The sequence below is a fragment of the Ursus arctos genome, unplaced genomic scaffold (genome assembly GCF_023065955.2).
Source record: "Ursus arctos isolate Adak ecotype North America unplaced genomic scaffold, UrsArc2.0 scaffold_22, whole genome shotgun sequence".
NCBI lineage: Eukaryota > Metazoa > Chordata > Mammalia > Carnivora > Ursidae > Ursus > Ursus arctos.
The window spans coordinates 32,847,536-32,868,811 of record NW_026622897.1 but is presented as its reverse complement, the minus strand read 5'-3'; the positions used below and the strand labels follow the sequence as shown (position 1 = coordinate 32,868,811).

The 21,276-nt window shown below is 41.8% G+C and overlaps 1 protein-coding gene across 1 annotated transcript in view; it reads right to left on the bottom strand.

Annotated features, from left to right (window-relative positions):
• The window catches only part of HEPHL1 (hephaestin like 1), an 85,421-nt gene that overhangs the window by 23,821 nt on the left and 40,324 nt on the right, over nucleotides 1-21,276 (bottom strand). Inside the window, exons 10-14 of the mRNA XM_026505337.4 lie at nucleotides 16,960-17,110; nucleotides 13,577-13,789; nucleotides 8,588-8,801; nucleotides 3,440-3,579; nucleotides 825-965 (exon numbers count right to left, since the gene is read on the bottom strand). Coding sequence (XP_026361122.2) covers nucleotides 825-965; nucleotides 3,440-3,579; nucleotides 8,588-8,801; nucleotides 13,577-13,789; nucleotides 16,960-17,110 — 859 coding nt within the window. The remainder of the gene's footprint in view (nucleotides 1-824; nucleotides 966-3,439; nucleotides 3,580-8,587; nucleotides 8,802-13,576; nucleotides 13,790-16,959; nucleotides 17,111-21,276) is intronic.

The window sequence follows — 21,276 nt, the reverse complement described above, 5'->3', positions numbered from 1 at the left end:
TATTTGCTCGGAATCAATCAATCTTTATGGATTTTTCTTCTCTGAAACTTTTATAAACACTCCCAGATACATACTTGATACTCTTCACCACTTAGAATTCCATTATGCATAATCCACAATACTACTGAAATGATTCATCTTATTCGTCTTCTTTTTCTTCCAAATTCATTTTAAGCAACTCGAGAGAAATGCATGGCTAAGAGCGTAGGTTCTAAGTCCAACAAATTGAGGTTCCACTGTCACTAATGTATGACCTGGTCAAGTTCTTTACCCCTCTGTTCTTTAGTCATCTGTTAAACGGACATAACAATACCATATTTCCTCGATTATAGGATGTGCTTTTTTACATTTTAACATAACTGAAATCAAGATGTATCATTCAATCAGTGGCATGCTAAAGTTTAAGTAGCCATGTGTTCTTCCTTTTTTTAGTAACAGATAAAAATAATGATGGATATTCTAATCAATGGTAGCAGAGTCAATGACCTATGTTAGTGTCTACCTTGTTGGGTGATGATAAGGAAAATGAATTGTTTTGCTTTTTTTAAAATATAAAGCATGGCACCTGGCAAAAGATGAACATCCAATATGTCTTAGCTATTATTATGTCTTACTACACTTTTAGATCCCTAATGGAGCCCTAGAAATACCATAACCACTTGGTCATTGGATGAATGATGATCTCATATTAGGAGTGATCAGGTGATGGCTGGAACATATTGACATTAAGAACTTTCCAAGAGTCTTCAAAGATCAGAAAAGATCAGAAGAGAGTTGAGTCCGGTGTCTTTATCAACATGGAGCAGATCTCCTGGGTAACTTACCTGGCTTTGTGACGGATGCTTGGAGTTGCTTCCCACTATCCATGTCTTCAATACCATGGGCTGAGATGGAGTAGGGCCGCCTGGCTTTGTTCTTAAATATGATCAGGATGGAGTCACCCACCTCGGCATGAACCATTGGGCCTAAAGGCAGAACACAAGCCTGTGTGCATTATCGTTGCTCTTTTCAACACTTATGTAATATAGATGTAGGTCGTTTTTAGCAAAATAAAACAAAGGTTAGCTTCTTCATTAGCATACTTCCTTTAGAGGGCAATATGTGTAATATTAAATACTCATGTAGTGTTTGGCAATTGCACCAACCTGGCTTCAAATCCTGCTTCCTTCACTTATTAGAGAGACCTTGGGTAAGTCAAGTAACCTGCCTGACTCAATTTCCTCACCTATGAAATGGGTTTAATATCACCTTTCTCATAGGGATACAGTAAGGATTAAATAAGATAATGTATGTAAAGTGCTTATTTCGGTGTATTGAAACACAGTAAGTATTCAGTAAATGCTTAAATTTTTATTACTGCTGAGACATAGTCTCCAGGAAAAGCCATATCCACATGATATGGTGACTTTCCATTGTAATCCTTCTGTATGTGACCTTTGGCAAGTCTGAAGTTGCTCATTATCTAGTAAAAGGATGTATAATAACCATAATAGGATCTAATGAAATATTGTGTATAAAAGGGATTTGAAAGATAAGAACAAAATTAAAACACCTATGTACTGATTTATGATCAATACAGTGATTTCACGCATGCATGTCCACTGCCATTTCTCAGTACTTGGATACCTTGATGAGATGTGTGCTCTCAGCAATCACATGTACATGTTTCTATTAGAAGCAACCAGCCCATGTGGCAGTGGAAATCAGCCCACATCCTGCGGAAAGGCCCGTGCCAGCATGACTCTGGGATGCCCCTTGTCTATACCAGGTGCCTCTCCCCTTTCGATGCCACAAAAGTGGCACAAATGCAGTTTGCTCAGCGCATGCCCCACATGGACAGACACACAGGGGTCTTCACGCGCATTGCTTCAAGGAGATGTGAACAGACTGCCATTTGGGAATCATCTCAGACCTGATCCTATGATCGTTGGGGATTTATTTGCATCCTTGGGTGTTCACGGCGTTCTACATTCACAGAGAGATATGCTCTCGGTGGGAGGGTCTGACTGCACCCATCCACTCTTTACTGATTCAAACCATGGTTTTAGTTGCTTTTTTGAGAAGACCACTAAAGTCCTAAATACATCTAAAACCTGTTGGGCTATTTTTATCTTTAGAAGAAAATATTTAGTATGAATCACAAAGTGTCTGAAAAATGATATTTTGTTTTTAACGGTAAAGCTAGAAAAGAATGCATGTTTTTTAAACAGCAAAGTTGGGTATAGTTACAGAGAGGTGCACGTGTATGCATATATTAAAATCATTATTTGTCATTCATTACCACTTTAATTTCACATGGCTTGCTGTACTAGCAAGAGTGAATGTCTTCTGATGTGGGGCCTGAGAGGTCACAGGGAGCAGTAAAGAACAAAGGGTTGCCTGCCCTGTGCCCTTTGCAACTTCAGGAGCACAGGCCTGTCTGTGAGCTGCAGAAAACAAGGGGTTGGGCCTCGTGCTTTCCTGGGGGAAGAACAACCGAGCTCACCTCTGACGGAGTCACTGCTCTGTGTCATTTGACTGAGCAGACCCAAACCGGGGCCTTATGAGGGGCAACCCATCCTTGTTGGCAGCACCAATGAGCTTTTCTTTCTGGAGCTCACTCGACATACACAGCTCAAAAGAAGGAATGCTCAGTTCCCACTGGGGCTGACTCATTTAGTGTCACAAACGAGCTTGCATGCCTGTGTTAACAGTGAGGGTGTGAGGAAGATGGAGGGGGCATTTAATAATTTACCAACCTAGCTGTCCTGGCACCTTTTTTAATATTAAGAAGCACCGTGTAAAGTCAAACTATTTATATAAGTCACCTTGTACATTTAAAAATGAGAACAGGAAAAAAAAAAAGGGATGGATTTCAGAAAGTCATCAAGACTAGCCCTCTGCCTAAAGATCTCATCTTCATGTTGGGGTCGGGTTTGGTGACTCGCAGGTGAAAGCGGGGAAGGAAAGCTGGGAGAGCTTATCTGATCACCACATCAGGCAGCCCAGAGCATCAGACAGGCCCAGTACGTCCTGAGAAGGCCAAGTTCAGGGCCTCCTGAACTCAAACCAGGCCTTCCACCTTTAGCGCTCCTCTCATGTAAGAGGTTTCTCTTTTGCTTGAATCATTTTTATGGTGTGTTCTTATGGCTGGTTGCATGGATAATCCAGGACCTCGAAGCAGTTATGCAAACACTCTGCCTGCTCTTCTGAGGCATCAGATTATTCCAAGTTAAAATGTCCTGGCTCAGCAGAGGGATGGGAAAGGAACTTCTGGGCAACGGATGTTGGTTAGACAACCCTGATGAGTGTTATCTGGTTATCTGGTTGACTATTCTTTGAATGAGCATGCTCCCTGACAGTGGAAAGACGTCACACTTGGATGAATGCAATCAGGCTACTCTGTCCCTTTGTGGGCCACCCTTGGGCCGGCCACACACGGCTGCAATCTGTGCCATACCCAGGAGTTCCAAGTGCTTCTCTCGTGGCGGTCGGGCCTTGATCTCCACAAATTCTCCATCAGTGTATTCTCTGTAAACCACCTTCCTGTACTGAGAGCCAATCCAGTTTTCAGTGTGGTTCATAAATATATCTCCATGTCTGTAAATCAGAAGCATCAGAAATTAAAGTTGCCAGGATGTAGAAAACCCTTGAGTGCTTCTGAGTGATTCAGGGGTACTCCAGAGCAGTGTTTCCCAAACCTGGCTGCTGTCAGGATCTCCCTGTGGAGCTGGACCTTTGCACCAGGAATCTGCATTTGAAAGCACGGGGGGGGGGGGGGGACTTCTGATAGGGGCAGGCCAGCACTGGCCCAGATCTTACTCTTGGGGACCATTGTTGCAAAGCCCTGCTGGGTGCTGAATGGGGTCAACCTTAGTTAGAGACTCACATGAGATGGCACGTTTCTTCTTGGGACTAACTCATCTCACACACACGCACATGCATGCACACATGCGCACACTCGCGCTCTACCATCCCGAATTCCTTCAGATTTCACAGGTATCATTCCATACCTTGTTCTACTTTTCCACTTTAAAGATCTCAAGAAAGACTCTGGGTTGTATATTATGCTTATACTCATATACAAATATAGGCACAGTTGATTCTTGTTATTCACAGGAGTCATGTTCTAGAAAGTCACCTTGAACACTGAAATAATGCATACTGAACCATTGTTCCGACGGGAAATACAAGGTTAGGTTTTGTAGGTGTTCACAAGGCATGGATGGCCCCAAGATGTGCCATTTTGGCATGTGGATTATTTTAAGCTGACACAATCAAGACCCAAAAGATCCAAGAAAAAACTTTGACCTTCTCTCTAATTGCCTAAAAGTATTTAGGTAGCCTCCAAGAAGAGGCTATTACCATATAAGTAACTACATTATAATATGAACGAGGGGTGGGAGACAGGGAGGAATTCAGCAGTGTGTTTGTTAAAATCCTTCTCTCTGTCCCATTGTTTCGGAGTGGCCCAGCCCACATTGTTTACCTAACATTTACTCTTCCTCATCTTCTTATGAATTGCTCTCCTTTTCTTTGAAGTCCCAGACTCCTTACCCCTTCTTAGTTCAGGATGACACATAAATCTTGTTTTGCCTGACTGTCTTTGGAATCTCTCATGTTTATGTGGATTCTCCCTGTGTAAGTAAATTTGATTTTCTCATGTCAATTTAATTCTTAGACCAGCCAGAAGAATTTGAAGGGTAAAGGAAAATCCACCTCCCCCAAACCTCCAAAAAAACCCCAGTTTCTTCAAACCTCTGGTCACAATATTTTCATCGACAGATTAATAAATACCCTTGTTTTATGTGTGTTTCTGTTTAACGACATCTCATTCAATATGTATTGCTGATTCATTGACTGAACTCATGGCCAGTAGCACTCTAACTCACGCCTGTCTGAAGCTTCTCTAACACGTAGTTCTCCTGTAAGGCACGTCACCGCCTTCTTGCTCTGGAGAACTCTAGGCAGCACTACTCTGGGGGCCCATTTTAAACAGCTAAGTCACCAAAAAAAGCACACACACACAAAAGTAGCACTAACTAGACCACAAAGAGGATGTCTGTTTACAGTGTGAAAGCTGAAACAAGAAGGCAGAGGGGTGCCTCACGTGTCTGACCTCAGCTGGGAGCATGCGCATTGGGTGACGCAAATTCTTTGCTACTTTATGCATCCCTGTAAAACCACAAAAGCACCAGGAAAATTGATTTTGGTGTTACAAAGAAACTTCAGTGAGTGGGCAAATTCACAAACATGGACTCTGCAAATAACGAAGACCAACTATATATTTCATCCATCACCAAGACAGATGGTCACAAACGATGGGGGGAAAAGAACCTATAGGTTTTCTCTACAAAACATAGTAGGTCTCACATCCTTCCATTTCCCTCCACGAAACTACCTGCACTCCAACCCAAGCCACCTGCATCACTTACCTGCATGAACTGAGTTGCTCCTGGTCATTCTACCTGCCTCCCGTGCTCCTCCCGTCCCTTTGTCCTCTATACCACAGGTAGAGCGATCCTAAACTATACATTCAACCAAGAGAGTCCTCGTGGAAAACCTGTTGATGGCTTCCCACTGCCCAGTTCCCCAAATTCCTCACACCCCTTCGCTATCTGCCTCTGCCAACCTCCCAAGCCTCCTTTTCCATCACTGGCACCCACACGCTCTAGGCTCTGGTCATTCTAAACATTGCCTCTTGAACTCCACGTGCCGTCCCCACCTCCAGGCCTTCCATGTGTTATCCCCTGTGCCAAGAACACCCTTGCCACCTCTTCAACTGGCCTATTCCTCAAGTCCCAGGACAAAGACTACTTCCTCTCAAGAAGCTCTCCCTGACCACCTCTCCTCTCCCCCTGATGGGGCCATGTGCACCTGCTGTGAGCTCCCCCTGTGCCCTGCACTTCCCCTCTCACAGCGATGGCTTCGCTCAGTGTGCTTGGTCTAACGTCTTCCCAACGAACCATGAATTCTGTGTGGGAGAGGACCTCACCTACCCTTGTTGGCACCATTTTACCAGCACTGGGTACAACGCCTAGCACACAGCAAATGCTTAACAAACGTATGTGTATCTTTGACCTAGACCATATGCTTTCCAAAGGAAAAGTCTTCTTTTTATTTTCCAGGAGTCCTAGTAACATGTGTGGTAGTGATCCAGACACCTCTGGAGCTACGCTTTACAGTTTGTCAGCTTTCCTATTCTGTAAAGTGGGGTGATGACGATGCAGCTCCCGAGGACAGGTGTGTCCTGTCCCAGGATGGGTGTGGAGATGCTGTGGGTTAAGTGCTGTAAAGGGCTGTGCCAGACACATACTGAGCACCATGTAAGCGCTTCCTCTATCCCCCTCTTGCTGGGATGTCCTGTGGGATGCTGGCCAAGGCTGACCAAATGGGTCAAGGACATTGTGGGGGTCATTATGAGATAGGGTTTGTAAAACCCTAGCAAAATGAGTGGCACATGGCGGGTGCTCCATACGTGGCAGTTATTATCTCAAATCCCACGCTGGTGAGAGTAAATGCATATGAGGCCACAAGCTCAGGAGTAAAGGAATACAGCTTTATTTCCCTAGAACAACTTAATCTCGGTTTTTGAATCCTCTCCCACTGCACAAACCCTGGCATTGTGCTGATGAGTCCCATTCGTTGCTTTTCTGGGATCCTGAGGCCTTCTCAGTGTGTTCTGAGAAAGCCCTAGGGAAAGACATCTGGGTCCCAAGGTGAGGCAGAGGGTCTGTGCTAACCAGGAGAATAAATGTCTCAGGGATGACCCACACGGACAGGTGGTTTGAAAACCAGATGTGCTCCCTGACAAGGCTTTGGCTCAAAAGGCGGAGGCATAACAGCTGGAGTGCGGAAGGGGCATTTGTCCCTGGGCTCCCAGTTGCAGAGTGCAGCAGTGTGCCTCTAGGAGGCCTGGTCATCTCCATCTGTACTGAGTTCTTCTCTACAGATCCGTTGTACTTTGAATATGTGAACGGGCTCTCCTCGTTTTACTCTGTTTTCATTTATTTATGGGCAATATCCCGAGTGGCAGGGCAGAGTGCAAACACAGCCAGCGCCCTCTATCTCTCTAGGTCCTTGGGGAGACAATCCCAGAAGACTGAGGCTGGAGCCTCCTGCCCTCCCAGAGAGCTGGTGGTTGGAAAACCGAAATTACACTGAATTTTGAGAAAATCATGATGGCTGTGTTTCTTATACTCTCACGGACTAAGAATATACATACAAAATTATTATGCAATTATTTCTTTAGTTCTAGCAGCCTTTTAGTAAAAATCATCATTTTAGAAAAAGCTGGATCACTCTTCATTTCACTTTCCACTGCCCCAGTATGAGTCTTGAGCTTGTATCGGCAGCACTGGTTTTGCAGGAGAGGGGTGTCTGGTTTAATAAATAGGTTGGTGAATCATGGAACAAATTTTAAATCGTCCTGTCCCTGAGGCAAATCTTTTTAAAAGGGAAGAATCATTTTGTTTCTTCTTTTATCCATAAGGTGACGCTGTTCTACTCTCTTTCCCAGGAGTCTAAACCCTCAAAACAGGCCAACAAGTCAGAAGAGAAAAAAAGACATGTTAAGCTAGGAACAGTTGGGTATAGAGGCTTTGTGTGCGGCATGGCCAGAGAGAATTTATATGGGGGCGGGTAGGGAGCTGATAATACAGAACAAAGAGGAACAAAGCCGTGCGAATTAACATGGTTTGGTGGTGAGAACACAGATCTGTCCTTCAAAAGGTCTGTGTTCAGTTTCAGTGCCCCGATTAGCGGTTAGTCTTAGCTCTCTGCACTGAGTCTCCTGGTCTGTATATGGGGACAGGGAATTACCCACGCAGCAGATTCTTGTTGAGTGGAGGGTATGAACTTGGGGGAGGAAGTCTACCGGTCAGAGCCAGGCAGATGCCTCTATACCTTGTCTGACTCGACCCCAGTACACATGGGGCGGGAGGCGAAGTGTGCTGGGGGACCAGCGCTCACATGCCTGCGCCAGGCTCCAGCCTTGCTGACTCTTCGGTGCTTAGCACTGGCCGACAGTACTCTCACGGGAGGCTCAACCTTGGGGACTTTCTGGATACAGGACCTAGTAGAAAGACCGGCTCTGCCCATCTCAATTCAGGGATCTCTGCCAAAGCAAAGCCTCCTAGCTGCTTGCTCCTAGGCTCTTACCCATCTGGATGAATGCCCTTTCCCTGCGGTCTTCAATCTACACAGCCCATCCGCTCACCTTGCTGCACACCCCGTCTCTGCCTCCCTCTGTACCATTTTGTCTTCACAGTCCCCCTGTCACTGGGATCAGCCTCTTAACCTAAGCCTTTCACGCTAGGCGCTCGCTCAAAGGCACACGCATTCTTGGGCCAGCCACACTCGCAACTGGCCACCGCCCCCAGGGGATGCACTGAGTCTGCGGGGCGGGGCGTGCCCCCAAATGACTTCAGACTCCCCTCCTGGGGTGCAGGCAGGCAGCTAGCTTCATTTTTTGTGCTCATAGTAACAGTCTCTGTCCTCCAGAATTGTGCAGACAAAACCAAGGCAATGTTAGGTTTCCCCGTTTGATAAACGTCTACAGAGCATGTGCAATCCCACCCAAGAGACTTGGCGGCTTCGCCCGCGGTACCTTTCCCCTCCTGCGTCCAAGTGCTGCTTTTCGAACTCCCAGTTTTTGTTAGGGGCATAATCCCATTCTACCTCTTCAGCAGCGATGTAAAAGGTTCTTATCATCCCGTACGGCTGCTCAGAAGGGTCCTTGTTGCCACAGCTGTTGACCTCATATATCTGATTCATGCCTCTCACGAAGTGGTGCATGGTGGAACAGAACAGCCTGAAAATACCTGGAAGAGAGAGACGGCTTGGCATTGTGTGTTGAACTCGATTGTTTTGGTTTTGGCTTTGGTCTGCTAGCGATGTATAGCATTTTGTTCCCAAAGAAATAACTGGTAAGGTGGATTTTCAAAATACCAATTTTCAAAATACCAATATCGTATTTTCCAGCCAGACTCCAAGGGGAATAAATTACTGTGAATATATTTACTTACCAGGGGGAAAAAAATACCATCTGAAATTCATTTGTAATCAAAAATGAAAACTTGCAAAGTTACTACCAAGAAATCATTTCTCTGGGTCTTCCCCATTGTACACACCTGTTAGAAGAGCGTTGCTCCTGGAAAATCACTAATAGGTATGATTATCTTAGCCCAGCCCAGTTTAAAATGAACTAATTACCTGTAAGATTAATATTTCTACATTGAAATTAGAGCAGATTTCTGAAATTATGTGTTTTGCCCTAAAGGATTTCATAAACTATACAACATGAAATATACACATAAGTTATTATTATTAAAGCCAGGTGTATTACTTCATTAAGCCTTTGAGTGAAGGAGGTTCTCATTACCAGGGGTTGATCTATCTTATGCCAGATGAAAAGAAAAAGAAAATCAACTAAATTTCTCTACATAATGCCAACAATCATGTCTGAGAATTACGTAATTTTATAAACTGATGCCATTTTCCAGATTGGCATTCTAGATTAGGTAGATATATCTTAATTGAACTTAGCATAAAATCATATAAAACAAGATTATTGGAAGATATTAACTGTCAGTGGAATTATTGGATCACTAAATCTTCCCTTCCTTTCATAGACTGTAATTAGAGGCAAGTGATCAGTGATTAGTCTCATTAACCATCCACAATGCACAGTGATAGCTTTTATCATGCTACACATATCAAAGTATTGCAAATTACCCCTTGAGAATGAGAAAAACCCATTGGTTCGGTGGGTACTCCAGCCCCCTCAGCACCGACCAGGACCCTCACGAGGAAGGGTCTCTGTGGAGTCCCGCAGAAGACACCCTGACGTGGAAAGAGCTCCCGCTGTGTGTGTTCTTTGCCAGACAGCACATTTTTCATGTGTTCGTCATGTTCTTTGCTAGCCAAGGAATTATCTTCTCTGAGAACAAAGAGGAGTTTAAGGCCTTGATTGTGGTGATAGCTTCATGGATATATACTTACCTCCCAACTCATCAATTTGTTGGGTTTTTTTTTTTTAATGCATAAATAGCCATTTACTTTTTCTACCATTTTGTTTTTTTTCATCCCCTCTGGTAACCATCAGTTTGTTCTCTATAGTTAAGGGTCTGTTTCTTGGTTTGTGTGTGTCTCTCTCTTTTTTTACTTCCTCCTTTCCTTTTTTCCTTTGTTCATTTGTTTTGTTTCTTAAATTCCACATATGAGTGAAATCATATGGTATTTGTCTTTCTCTGACTGACTTATTTCACTTCCCATTGTACTCTCTATAGCTCTGTCCATGTTGCAAACAGCAAGATGTCGTTCTTTTTATGACTGAATAATATTCCATTGTATATATTACCACATCGTCCTTATCCACATTTGGGCTGCTTCCATATCTTGGCTATTGTAAATAATGCTGCTATAAACATAAGAGTGCATGGACCCCTTTGAATTAGTGTTTTTGTATTTTGGGGGTAAATTCCCAGTAGGGTGATTCCTGGATCTTAGGGTAGTTCTATTTTTAATTTTCTAAGGAAGCTCCATACTGTTTTCCACAGTGGTTGCACCAGTTTGCATTCCCACCAACAGTGCATGAGGGTTCCTTTTTCTCCATATCTTTGCCAATACTTAATGTTTCCTATGTTTTTTATTTTAGCCATTCTGACAGGTATGAAGTGATATGTCATTGTAATTTTTATTTGCAAACCCTAAGATTCCACCAAAAAACTCTTTGAACTGATAGATGAATTTAGTAATGTCGCAAGGTAAATCAATGTACAGAAATTTGTTGCACTCCTATACACAAATAATGAAGCAGCAGAAAGGGAAATTAAGAAAACAATCCCATTTACAAATGCACCAAAAACAATAAACTATCTAGGAATAAACTTAAAAGAGGTGAAAGATCTGTACTCTGAAAACTATAAAATGCTGATAAGAGAAATTCAAGATGACACAAAGAAATGGAAAGACATTCCATGCTCATGGGATGGATGAACAAATATCAAAATGTCTATACCACCCAAAGCAATCTACAGATTTAATGCAATCTCTATCAAAATACCAATAGCATTTTTCACAGAACTGGTACAAACGATCCTAAAATTTATCTGAAATCACAAAAGACCTCAAATAGCCAAAGCAATCTTGAAAAAGAAAAAAATTGGAGGTATCTCAATTCCAGATTTCAAGTTACAGTACAAAGCAGTAGTAATTAAAACAGTATGGAGCTGACATAAAAATAGACACATAGATCAATGGAATAGAATGTAAAACCCAGAAATCAACCCACAATTGTATGGCCAATCAATCTTCAACAAAGGAGGAATGAATATGAAATGGGAAAAAGACAGTCTCTTCAACAAATAGTGTTATGAAAACTGGACAGCAACATGCAAAAGAATGAAACTGGACCACTTTCTTACACCATACCCAAAAATAAACTCAGAATGCACTAAAGACCTAAATGTGAGACCTGAACCCATAAAAATCCTTGAAGAGAGCGCAAGCAGTAATATCTCTGACATCAGCCATAGCAACATTTTTCTAGATACGTATCCTGAGGCAAGGGAAATAAAAGCAAAAATAAACTATTGGGGCTTCATCAAAATAAAAAGTTTCTGCACACTGGGTGTTATATGCAAATAATAAATCATGGAACATTACATCAAAAACTAAGGATATACTGTATGGTGACTAACATAACATAATAAAAAATTAGTATATAAAAAGTTTCTGCACAGTGAAGGAAAAAATAAAACTAAAAGACAACCTACTAAGTGGGAGGAGATATTTGCAAATGACATATCCAATAAAGGGTGAGTATCTAAAATATATAAAGAAATGATACAACTCAGTACCTCAAAAACAAATAATCCAATTAAAGAATGGGCAGAAGATATGAACTGACATTTCTGCAAAGAAGACATATAGATGGCCGACAGACACCTGAAAAGATGTTCAGCACCACTCATTGATTTGTATGTATTAAATATCTATAGGTTTTTGTTTATCAGTCATATCTGAATAAAGTAGTTAAAAAACAAGAACAAAGAAAAAATATGTGAGTTGAAGCCTAGGGTCTACTCATATTTTGGGCACTATTTTTGGCCTGTAGACATGGGACAGGAATTGGTGAAATGACCAAGCTATTAAGCAGTCACAGATTTATACTTGCCACCGGATGTAAACTGGGAAACATTGTCATAAGCTCTTTAGAACCTTGTAGGGCACATGTGTAATATGCAAGGCACTGGAATAATTAACCAAGTCCCTAAAATTAGTCCAGCCAGCTGTTGCTTTGCATGTCGGTTTCTATGGATTAAAACTGGCTGTTTCCCTTCTCTCCCATGTTTAGTCTTGAAGAGCATATTTTTAAAAATCATTGTGCCCAAGCACCCCTTGGCTTGGGTGATTCATAACTGGACAATTATACTAATGTGGAAAGCTTAAATACTCCAAGTCTGTAAAGCAGGGATTATGGAGCTCCTAGTTTCAGGCAGTTCTCAGTCAAATGTTTTGAAGCACACGCCTTAAGTTTTTAAACAATGACCCCTTAAGGGGCATTGAAACTGCACTTCTAGTGTGAAGTAAAGAAGTAGACATCAATTTATAAAGGACACAGTCAGCAAGTGCTCATCTTGGGTAGAATATTGGTTTCTTTTTTTTTTTTTAGAGAGAGAGATTCATTTATTTATTTAAGAGAGAGAGAGAGAGCACGTGTATGTGAGGGAGTGTGTGGGGAGGGGCAGAAGGAAAGGGAAAGAGAATCTCATGCAGACTCCCTGCTGAGTGGAGAGCCCGAAAAGGGCTCCATCTCAGAACCCTGAGATCATGACCTGAGCCTAAGTCAAGAGTCAGATGCTTAACCCAGTCACCCAGGCCCCCATATTGGTTTCTTTTAAAGACTAATGAAAAAGTTGGGTTGGAGAAATATTTTGAATGCCCATAGCATCTGCTATCCTTATTTTTCATGCGACAGGTAGCATATGCTGCCATGTGTTGCCCTGTCTTTTATAAAAATGTCCCAATTATGTAATTAGCTTGGGAATCTTTAAGAGAAGGGATGAGTACTGGCACTTCAGTGGGCCCTCCATGGATTTCAGACCCAATGTAGTTTCCCCTCTAGGGAAACCAAAGGTACCCAACACAATGAAAATGGAGAAGTCTCCAAATAACTTATCAAAAGGCTACTATCAGTCTCTAGAGAAGGGAAACCAGGTCATGCCCATAACCTGGAAGCCTCCACGAGGCTGTCCATGCCTCCTACATGCCTCAGAGCAGCAACTAAAATGCTGGTGCTTGAAGAGAATAAGAAATATCCTCTTTCTTGGGGCCACATCATTCCTGGGAATGAATCAAGAACACTCTCTTAGGATTCGTGTGGCAAGGTTGTTTAGAGGACTTTCACTTCTGCTTTATGTCATTCTAGATACTTCTCTATTCTTTATACCGTGTGTTTGGAATAAAATAGTTAGGATCGTCTGATTGTAACCAAGGCTGTTTGCCTTGAAGTGCCCAAATTCAACCAATTTCTTCTAGAGTGTATGCCTGAAGATAGGAATTTGGTCACCGGAGACGGTCCTGCCAAGTTTACCTGCGTGGTCCGGCTGCATGAACACCGTTGTGGAGGTATGGGGAAACAGGGCTAGGGTGTCGCGGTGAGTCCCTCGTCGGTGGATGGTGTTCCCTTGAAAATAAACTCCATGCATATCCGTGTCAGTGCCCATTCCAATCATATGCCAGGAAACTCTGTCCTTTTTGCACATGCTTAGGCCTGGCTGGTTGCCAAACATAAAGCCATTAATAGCTAAATGAAAAGAAAAAGATAGTCAGAGCCCACTAGGATCTCTTAGATACTGAAAACACACCGTTTTAGTTAAGGATTATCAGCATGTGGGGGTGGGCTGTTCAAGTGTTCAAGTTCAAACTGTTTACAGAAGATCCTTACTACCAGAGAGTAAATAGTACTGGAAAAGTCACACCGTGAATCAATCCAAACTGGAGACTAAAATGAACAGTGAAGAATGAAAATATACAAATTGTGAAAATATCATATTTAACAATGTATACACAAGGGCACAAGTCCTAAGAATCAATAAGGAATAAATCAGGTTGTTTTCTGGCATAGTTTTTTTCTGACAAAATTGTTGGATAGTGTAATATGATACCCTGCAATTCACATTTGAGTTTTGCAGATTATAAGAGCATCATCCTTGTAAAAACGTTTATTAACTTCATCAATTTCCCCAAAGCCTGCTCTAGAACTCTTTTTTTTTTTTTAAGATTTTATTTATTTATTCGACAGAGATAGAGACAGCCAGCGAGAGAGGGAACACAAGCAGGGGGAGTGGGAGAGGAAGAAGCAGGCTCATAGCGGAGGAGCCTGATGTGGGGCTCGATTCCATAATGCCGGGATCACGCCCTGAGCCGAAGGCAGACGCTTAACCGCTGTGCCACCCAGGCGCCCCCTGCTCTAGAACTCTTGATCTGAAAATCATTTTCTTTTGAGATTCTTATCCTGTTATCACTTTTAAGTGTCTCTTTCTCAGTTTGTTCATTCATTTCATTTTGTTAGATCTTCATCTGTCAATGGATTTCCATTTGATTCCAAAAGTTGCCAGACATCCCTTTACTGAGTTCATGGATCCTGCACCATTTGAAAGATTTGCAATTGATTGACATTGTATTTGCATGTCTGGTCGGTGGAGAAGGATTTTTTTTGCAGGGGAGGAGGTCCTAAATTTATAAGAGGTTAGTCTTTGAGTAAGTAATTTTGCCTTTTGAGTACTTTTACTTCCCTACCTGAATAAAATAACTGAAGGGCCTTTGAATAATAATGACTTAGATAATGAAGACCTTCTGTATCTCCCTAAATGAAAATAGTTTTCCTCTTTTGTATCAACTTCAGTCCACGGAGAGTGACTCCCTGGAGCAGTGCCTTGAACAGAATTTAGAAACTACATTCCCACTCTGTGGGGGATGAATATATTAACTGAAGGGCACTGTTTGAGGGGTGACTACACATAATTATGTCTCGTGCTTGATGTCCCTTAGAGAGATAAAAATTCTACGCTGCCCTACTCGTTACTAATTTCCATAGTAGGAAAGAACAACTATCATACATATGAATGATCTTCTTTTATAATCCCATTATCAGATAAAACTACTTTTTATTTCTGTGTCTGTAGAACCAGTGGTACTTGGTAATTTTACTCAAATATCTGGGATTGTTAGTAGAAAGTCTAAGAAGCCTGGAGGCTTCTGAGAAGAACACTGCATTTTCTGAAAAAAATCTTTGATAATGCTTTTGCAAATAAATTATGTAAATCTTGTCCATTGAACGTTAAAGAGATTTTTGTAATCTGGGGTGTTAATAATTTAGTCCTTGGCTGGCTGGTAGAGAACCTTCTCTTGCCCTGGAACTCTGTTTAAAGCCTCCCTTTCTGGAATATTCACTCACGCATTCAACAAACACTTCATATAAAGGTAGCCCAAGCACATGATAAGGTCTGGTAAAGAAGTTACGCTGTTCTGCATACGTGTGCAGCCTCGTCGCCTGACCCAATCAGTATTTGTTGACTAACCCAAGAACTACTGTAGGCATGCCTCTTTTTTGTCATAAAAGACCCCCAAGGACAGCTCACAAGCCCCTGGGGATGCCCTCGAGGGAAGGAGGTCAACAAACACCTTTGAATAGAGACTATATCGTAGGTGTAAGGCAAAGCACTGTCCACCATGTGAGCTACTTTCTCTTTGGTACTGTTGCAAGCCTGGAGATAGCATTTAATTTATAATTACCGTAAATTTTAAATTAAAATACATTGTTTTCCTTGCATTTTGTTTTAGGTGTCATGTTCCACACGTCCAATATATGAAAGTTTGACGTTGTCAAACCAGGGTGGGGTTGGATGTGACATGGTCCTTTAGGGGTCTAATGCTTTCTCTTTACAAGCCTATCTTACATTAAATGTCTTTTGCAACTTAGCTTTTCCACAAAGGAATTGCTCCTTTTTTTGGCTACTAGGAAGGTTGGAAACAAATTTCATTATTCGGTTATAACAAAAATTTTATAGAAGATGGTATTGAAAATGAGTTACTCTGTGCTTTTCATTGGTCCAAGAGGAGACTGTTGGCATAAAGCACCCGGGATCATAGGAGTCTGTGAGCTGGCCGCTGTGGGTCACTTGGAACCTTGGACTTTTTTGGACTTCCTTGTGGGGAAGGGAGAATAGGGACTATTTTGTTATTTTCCCGAAATGTTTCAAAGGCAATACATAGTTGTTATCCTTGGTCTTCAAACAAGCAATTTGGCGCCTGTTCTCTTAGAGTGCTTGCTTCAGGCCCCTTTGTTGCCTGCAACTTGAGTAATTGTTTGAGTCTGGACTTTTCGCTCATTATTTTGTCACCTCAGGTAATATGCCCAAGACTAATGAGAACCCTGTGTTAGTCACACCAGTTACAAGGTGGTTTGCCACTGTTACAACTGATAGACACTGAGAAGGAGAATTAAGTAATTCCTTCTAAGTAAGATCTGGGATGGGAATGGGTAGCTTTTTACAAATTAGCACTTCAGACAGTCCTTCACGTACTTGATAAGAGATGCTTTGCTGTTTAATGTGTATCTCTAATGATCGCTTGAATTATCAGACTTAATGATCTGATTATAAACCCAAGGGAGGGCGTTTTGTCAGTAATTTTGTACTTTTATAATGTACTGTGATCTTTGCTAGCTCATGTTCCGTGTTGCTTCATCTCAAGCTGATGACGTATTTCAGAAGTATTAATTAAGTTTCACAATATCGTTGGGAGATAGGGGGGTTTCACCATACCTTCTGAGATGAAGTCATGAAATAATTTACTTGTGACCAAGGACAATATCCAAGAATCCAAAATTAAGGTAGTTAAAACATTCAAAACATTTTCACTTCAAATGCAATTACTCCTTTCCCTTACAGAAGGGAAAGTCATTTTTCATACCGTGCATTCGGTTGGACTTCACAAAATCCTTGTCTTCTTTGTCAATACTGAAGGGGTGCCATGTAAACCTCTGAATGTTTTCGTCAAGGTACTTGCTCAAATTCTCATCAAAGACTGTGAATAGTAGGTAAAATTCCTTGTCTATTCCTTTCTACAGAGAAGAAAGAAACGAACGTATCAACAGTACAGCTTGGAGGGAATTCTTATCTCTACTTCACTTCCAAAGTGAACAGGAAGTAAATGAGGACAACTGGGTCATTTTGAAAATCAGGATTCCAAGCATGATTCTGATAAATTCATTTTATTTCCTAAAATTTCACCTTCCTAATTACATCCTTCTCCCTCCCCATGAGACTTGCTCAGAGAAAATAAGTCCTTACTCAGAAACTTTCCTATACTTGGGACTCCTGTTTTCAGGCTGGTTGTCACTCTTTTATTCTCCATGCCCTGTCCTCTCTCTCTCCGACTGTGTCTCCTGGTCCTCACCCCTTGCTTACTCCAGCTGCCCTGGTCTTTTGCTCTTCTGTGATCACCCAGCTTCACTCCTGCTTCAGGAACTTTTCATGTGCTGTTCCCGTTTCCTAGAAATTTCTCCCAGGCCTTGCCTGGCTTACTCCCCTACTCCATTTAGTTCTCTGCACAAATGTCACCTCCTCGAGTGCCCTTCCCTGACCACCCTGTCTAAAACGGTCACCTGGCTTCCACCCTGCCTGCAAACTCACTCACTCACTCCCACTATACTCTTCATCATAGCATTTATCTCCACCAGAAATATTTTATTTATGACCTTTTTTTTTTTATTGTTTTCCCACCACATTGTAGCTTTGTGAGGGTAGGGGCATTTTAGGTTCCTCTCTGTGTCCCCAGTTTAAAAAAAATGCCTGGAAAAGCAGGTTCTCTATATGTTTTTGAGTGAAATAATGAATTCATATAACCCGTGAGACTTTGCTAAATTATGTTAGCATAAGTTGAAATTCAGGGGACCATGGATTACTTCCCACTGTGTCTATTACTAATCTATTTGAGCATGTCTGACCACACAGCATCCCACATTGCTGAAATATGCTTTTTTTTAAAGCTGAATCAGAGAGGCAACTGTATTTTCTGTCCCTCAACCATCTTCCTATCTCTAATGTGCTCCCCTCCAACCCACCCTTTACCCTGCTGCCTGCTCTGGAGGGATCCCCAGCAATGCCACTGATCGTATCTCTCTCCTTCTGAAACTGGACAATACAGTCTAAACGTGGAGTGATCTTGTCCTTGCCTACCTGCTCAGCCTCATCTCTTGGTCCTTCCCTCCTGGCTCTTTGACCAAAGTGAGACCAAGCTCCTTGCAGCAATCTGAACTCACTGTGTTCTGCAGGTCTCTGTCTTTCATGCGTGCATCCCTTCGACTTGAACATCTCCCTCCCTAACCAACCTCAAGGGCCAGTTTAGCTGTCCCACCTCTGTGAGGCTTTCCTAATGTATCATCGAAGATGTGGGTAGCCTTTGCTTTATTCTCATACCATACCTTATATACATTTACTGCTTTTATCATGTGGTGTTTTAGAAGGCAGTAGTTTAAGATCATAAACTATGAAAAGGAACAATGTAGGCTTGAAATTTTTCAAAGTAAAATATAAAAAACTGGGGAGAAATAAGAGATCGAATATATTTTAAAAGATTCTGGGGTTCTAATATCATTCTGCTGATCCACTGTGGGAACTAGGACAAGTGATTTACCCTCTCTAAGCTGTAATTCCCTTATCTGCAAAAGGACGATAAAAGTAGTCACCACTTCCTGTTTTTTGGTGAAGGTTAAATTAGATAATATAGGTAAACTCAGCATCTGGCAAATTCTAAGTGCTCAATGTTAATTGTGATTATTAGCTGTGATTGCAACTGTCCATAAAATAAGAAGCAACCACTGAAAGGTGTTGAGTTGAAGAACCTCATGACCTGTGAGTAATTTGGAAAGTAACCGGGTCTATGAGGGTGGGAAATTAACCCAGGAAAAGGTTAGAAAGTGAACCTGAATGATGGTTAATTTTTTGTGTCAACTTGACTGAGCTGCAGTATCCAAATATTAGGTCAAACATTATTTTGGGTGTTTCTATGAAGATGTGTTTGAATGAGATTAACATCTGAATTTGGTAGATGGAGTAAAGCAGATTGCTCTCCCCAGTGTGGGTGGGCCACATTCAATCAGTTGAAGGACTCAATAGAACAAAAAGTCTGACCCTCCCACAGGTAAAAGGGAATTCCTCCTGCCTTTGAAGTGGAACACTGACTTTTTTCTGCCTTCAGACTCAACCTCAAACACAGGTTCTTCCTGGGTCCTGAGCCTGCTGGACTTTTGTGTCTCCTGGGTCTCCTGCTTGCTGACTCTCTCTGCAGATCTTAAAACTTGTTAGCCTCCATAATCACGTGAGCCAACTCCTTATAATGAGTCTGTTTCTGTTTCTATATACATCCTTATGGTTCTGTTTCTCTGAAGAACTCGGATTGATCCACCCTGCTACTTGTGCATGGAATGCATCTGAGTGGTGGCTAGAGTACACAGCACAAAGCTCTTTTGTGAAGAGTACTACATCAGTACAATTTAGGCTCCCATAGCAGCAGGGAAACTGGGAGGTCTGAATCCTGGTCCATCACACAACTCTGAGTGTTGAAATGTGGATACGGGAAGTGAGTTTTGCAAATAAGGTCATCCTGGAATTTTTAGTGTCTACTCGCAGGCCACACATTTACTGTTTGAGTGTGTGTAATGTGGCATTTTCTGCTACCCAAAATTCTTAATATGATTTTGGAGTGCTTATCCTATATCTTATTTATTCAACCATAAATATCGGTTGAGTATCAACAGTGTACTGGGCATTGTTCTTTGAAATGAAGATAAGACAGACAACTTCCATGCTCCATGCTACTTATATTCTTGTTAGAGGAAACATACCAGACACATAAAAAACAAACAAAGAAACTGTCCGATGGTGGTAAGCGATATTAAAATCAGGTGATGTAATAGAGTATGACTTTAGCTTGGTGATCAGAGAAGGTTTTTCTAAGGAGGTGACAGGAAGAGCCAGCCATGCAAAGGTGAGGGGAAGGCATTGCAGGCAGAGGGAGCCTAGTAAAAAGGCCCTAAGCCAAGGATAAGGTTGTCTTGTTCAAGGAACAGCAAGGCTTATATGGATGGAGCAGAAGCAAGCATAAGGGAGTGTGGGAGTCATATCAAAGGAAGAGTCAGAGGCTGCTAAGAAATGTAGATTTTTATTTCAAGTGTGATAGGAAGCTACTGGAGGGTGTTTAACATGGATATGATTTGATCTTATTTGCATTTTAGAAAGTCACACTTGCTTCCCTGTAAAGAAACAGATCACAGGAGAAACAGGGGCATGAAGAGGGGATGATGCATGATCTAGGAGAGCTTGGACCAGGCAAAATATATTTTCCTTTTGTTATGAAGAACACCGGAAACACAGCTAAATTTTCAAGTGTGCTCAGATTTGATAATAGTACAGTATCGAGACTCATTTCCTGACCTGGATAATTATGTTGTATTTATGTCAGAAAGTGACTTAGCTTTCTGGAAACACGCCGAAGAGACATCAAGTCTACAACCTACCATAAACAGGTCAGGAAAAAACAACAACAACAACAACAGAAAAATGAAGAGAAAGCTGATAAAGCAAATGAGGCAAAAGGTTTATATTTGGGGGATCTGGGTGAAGGATATATGGGAATTCTTTGTGGGGTTTCTTTTTTTTTTTTTGGCAACTTTTGCATAAGTCTGAAATTATTCAAAGTAATTATTCAAAATAAGATAGGTATAGATGGCTGGATAGAGAGACAGAGAGTAGAAGTAGGGAGTCTGATTAAGTGGCCATTGTGGAAAGCATGGGTGTTAGCAAAGGGCCCCATTAGCTTCTGGTTAGATTCTGTGATATCCATTCACCCCCCGGAGAATTTCCTGGAAAGAGATGTAAATACGTCTTTCATGTTCTCGATCTACCTGATGAGGAGAGACCTAAGCTTTGACCTATAGAAGGCCTGGTTTAGTATGTGTTTCATAAGTACTTTTTGCATTGAAAAAACTTTGGCCAAATGGATTTCTCTCTCAGCCAAGTCCCAGGTGTGGGGTATTTCAGGTTACTATTAATTTTTTCATGAACTTCGCATAAATGGACTGTCTATGAGCAGTGTTTGGCTCAGGCAACAAGCTTCAGATTCTATGAGGTGCTTCTAGCAAGCATCCAAGCTATCGTCAAATGGATGTAATAGCGGCAAAATCAGAGCTACCTTACAGAAGCTTCTGGCACTCAACTTCCTGGGCTC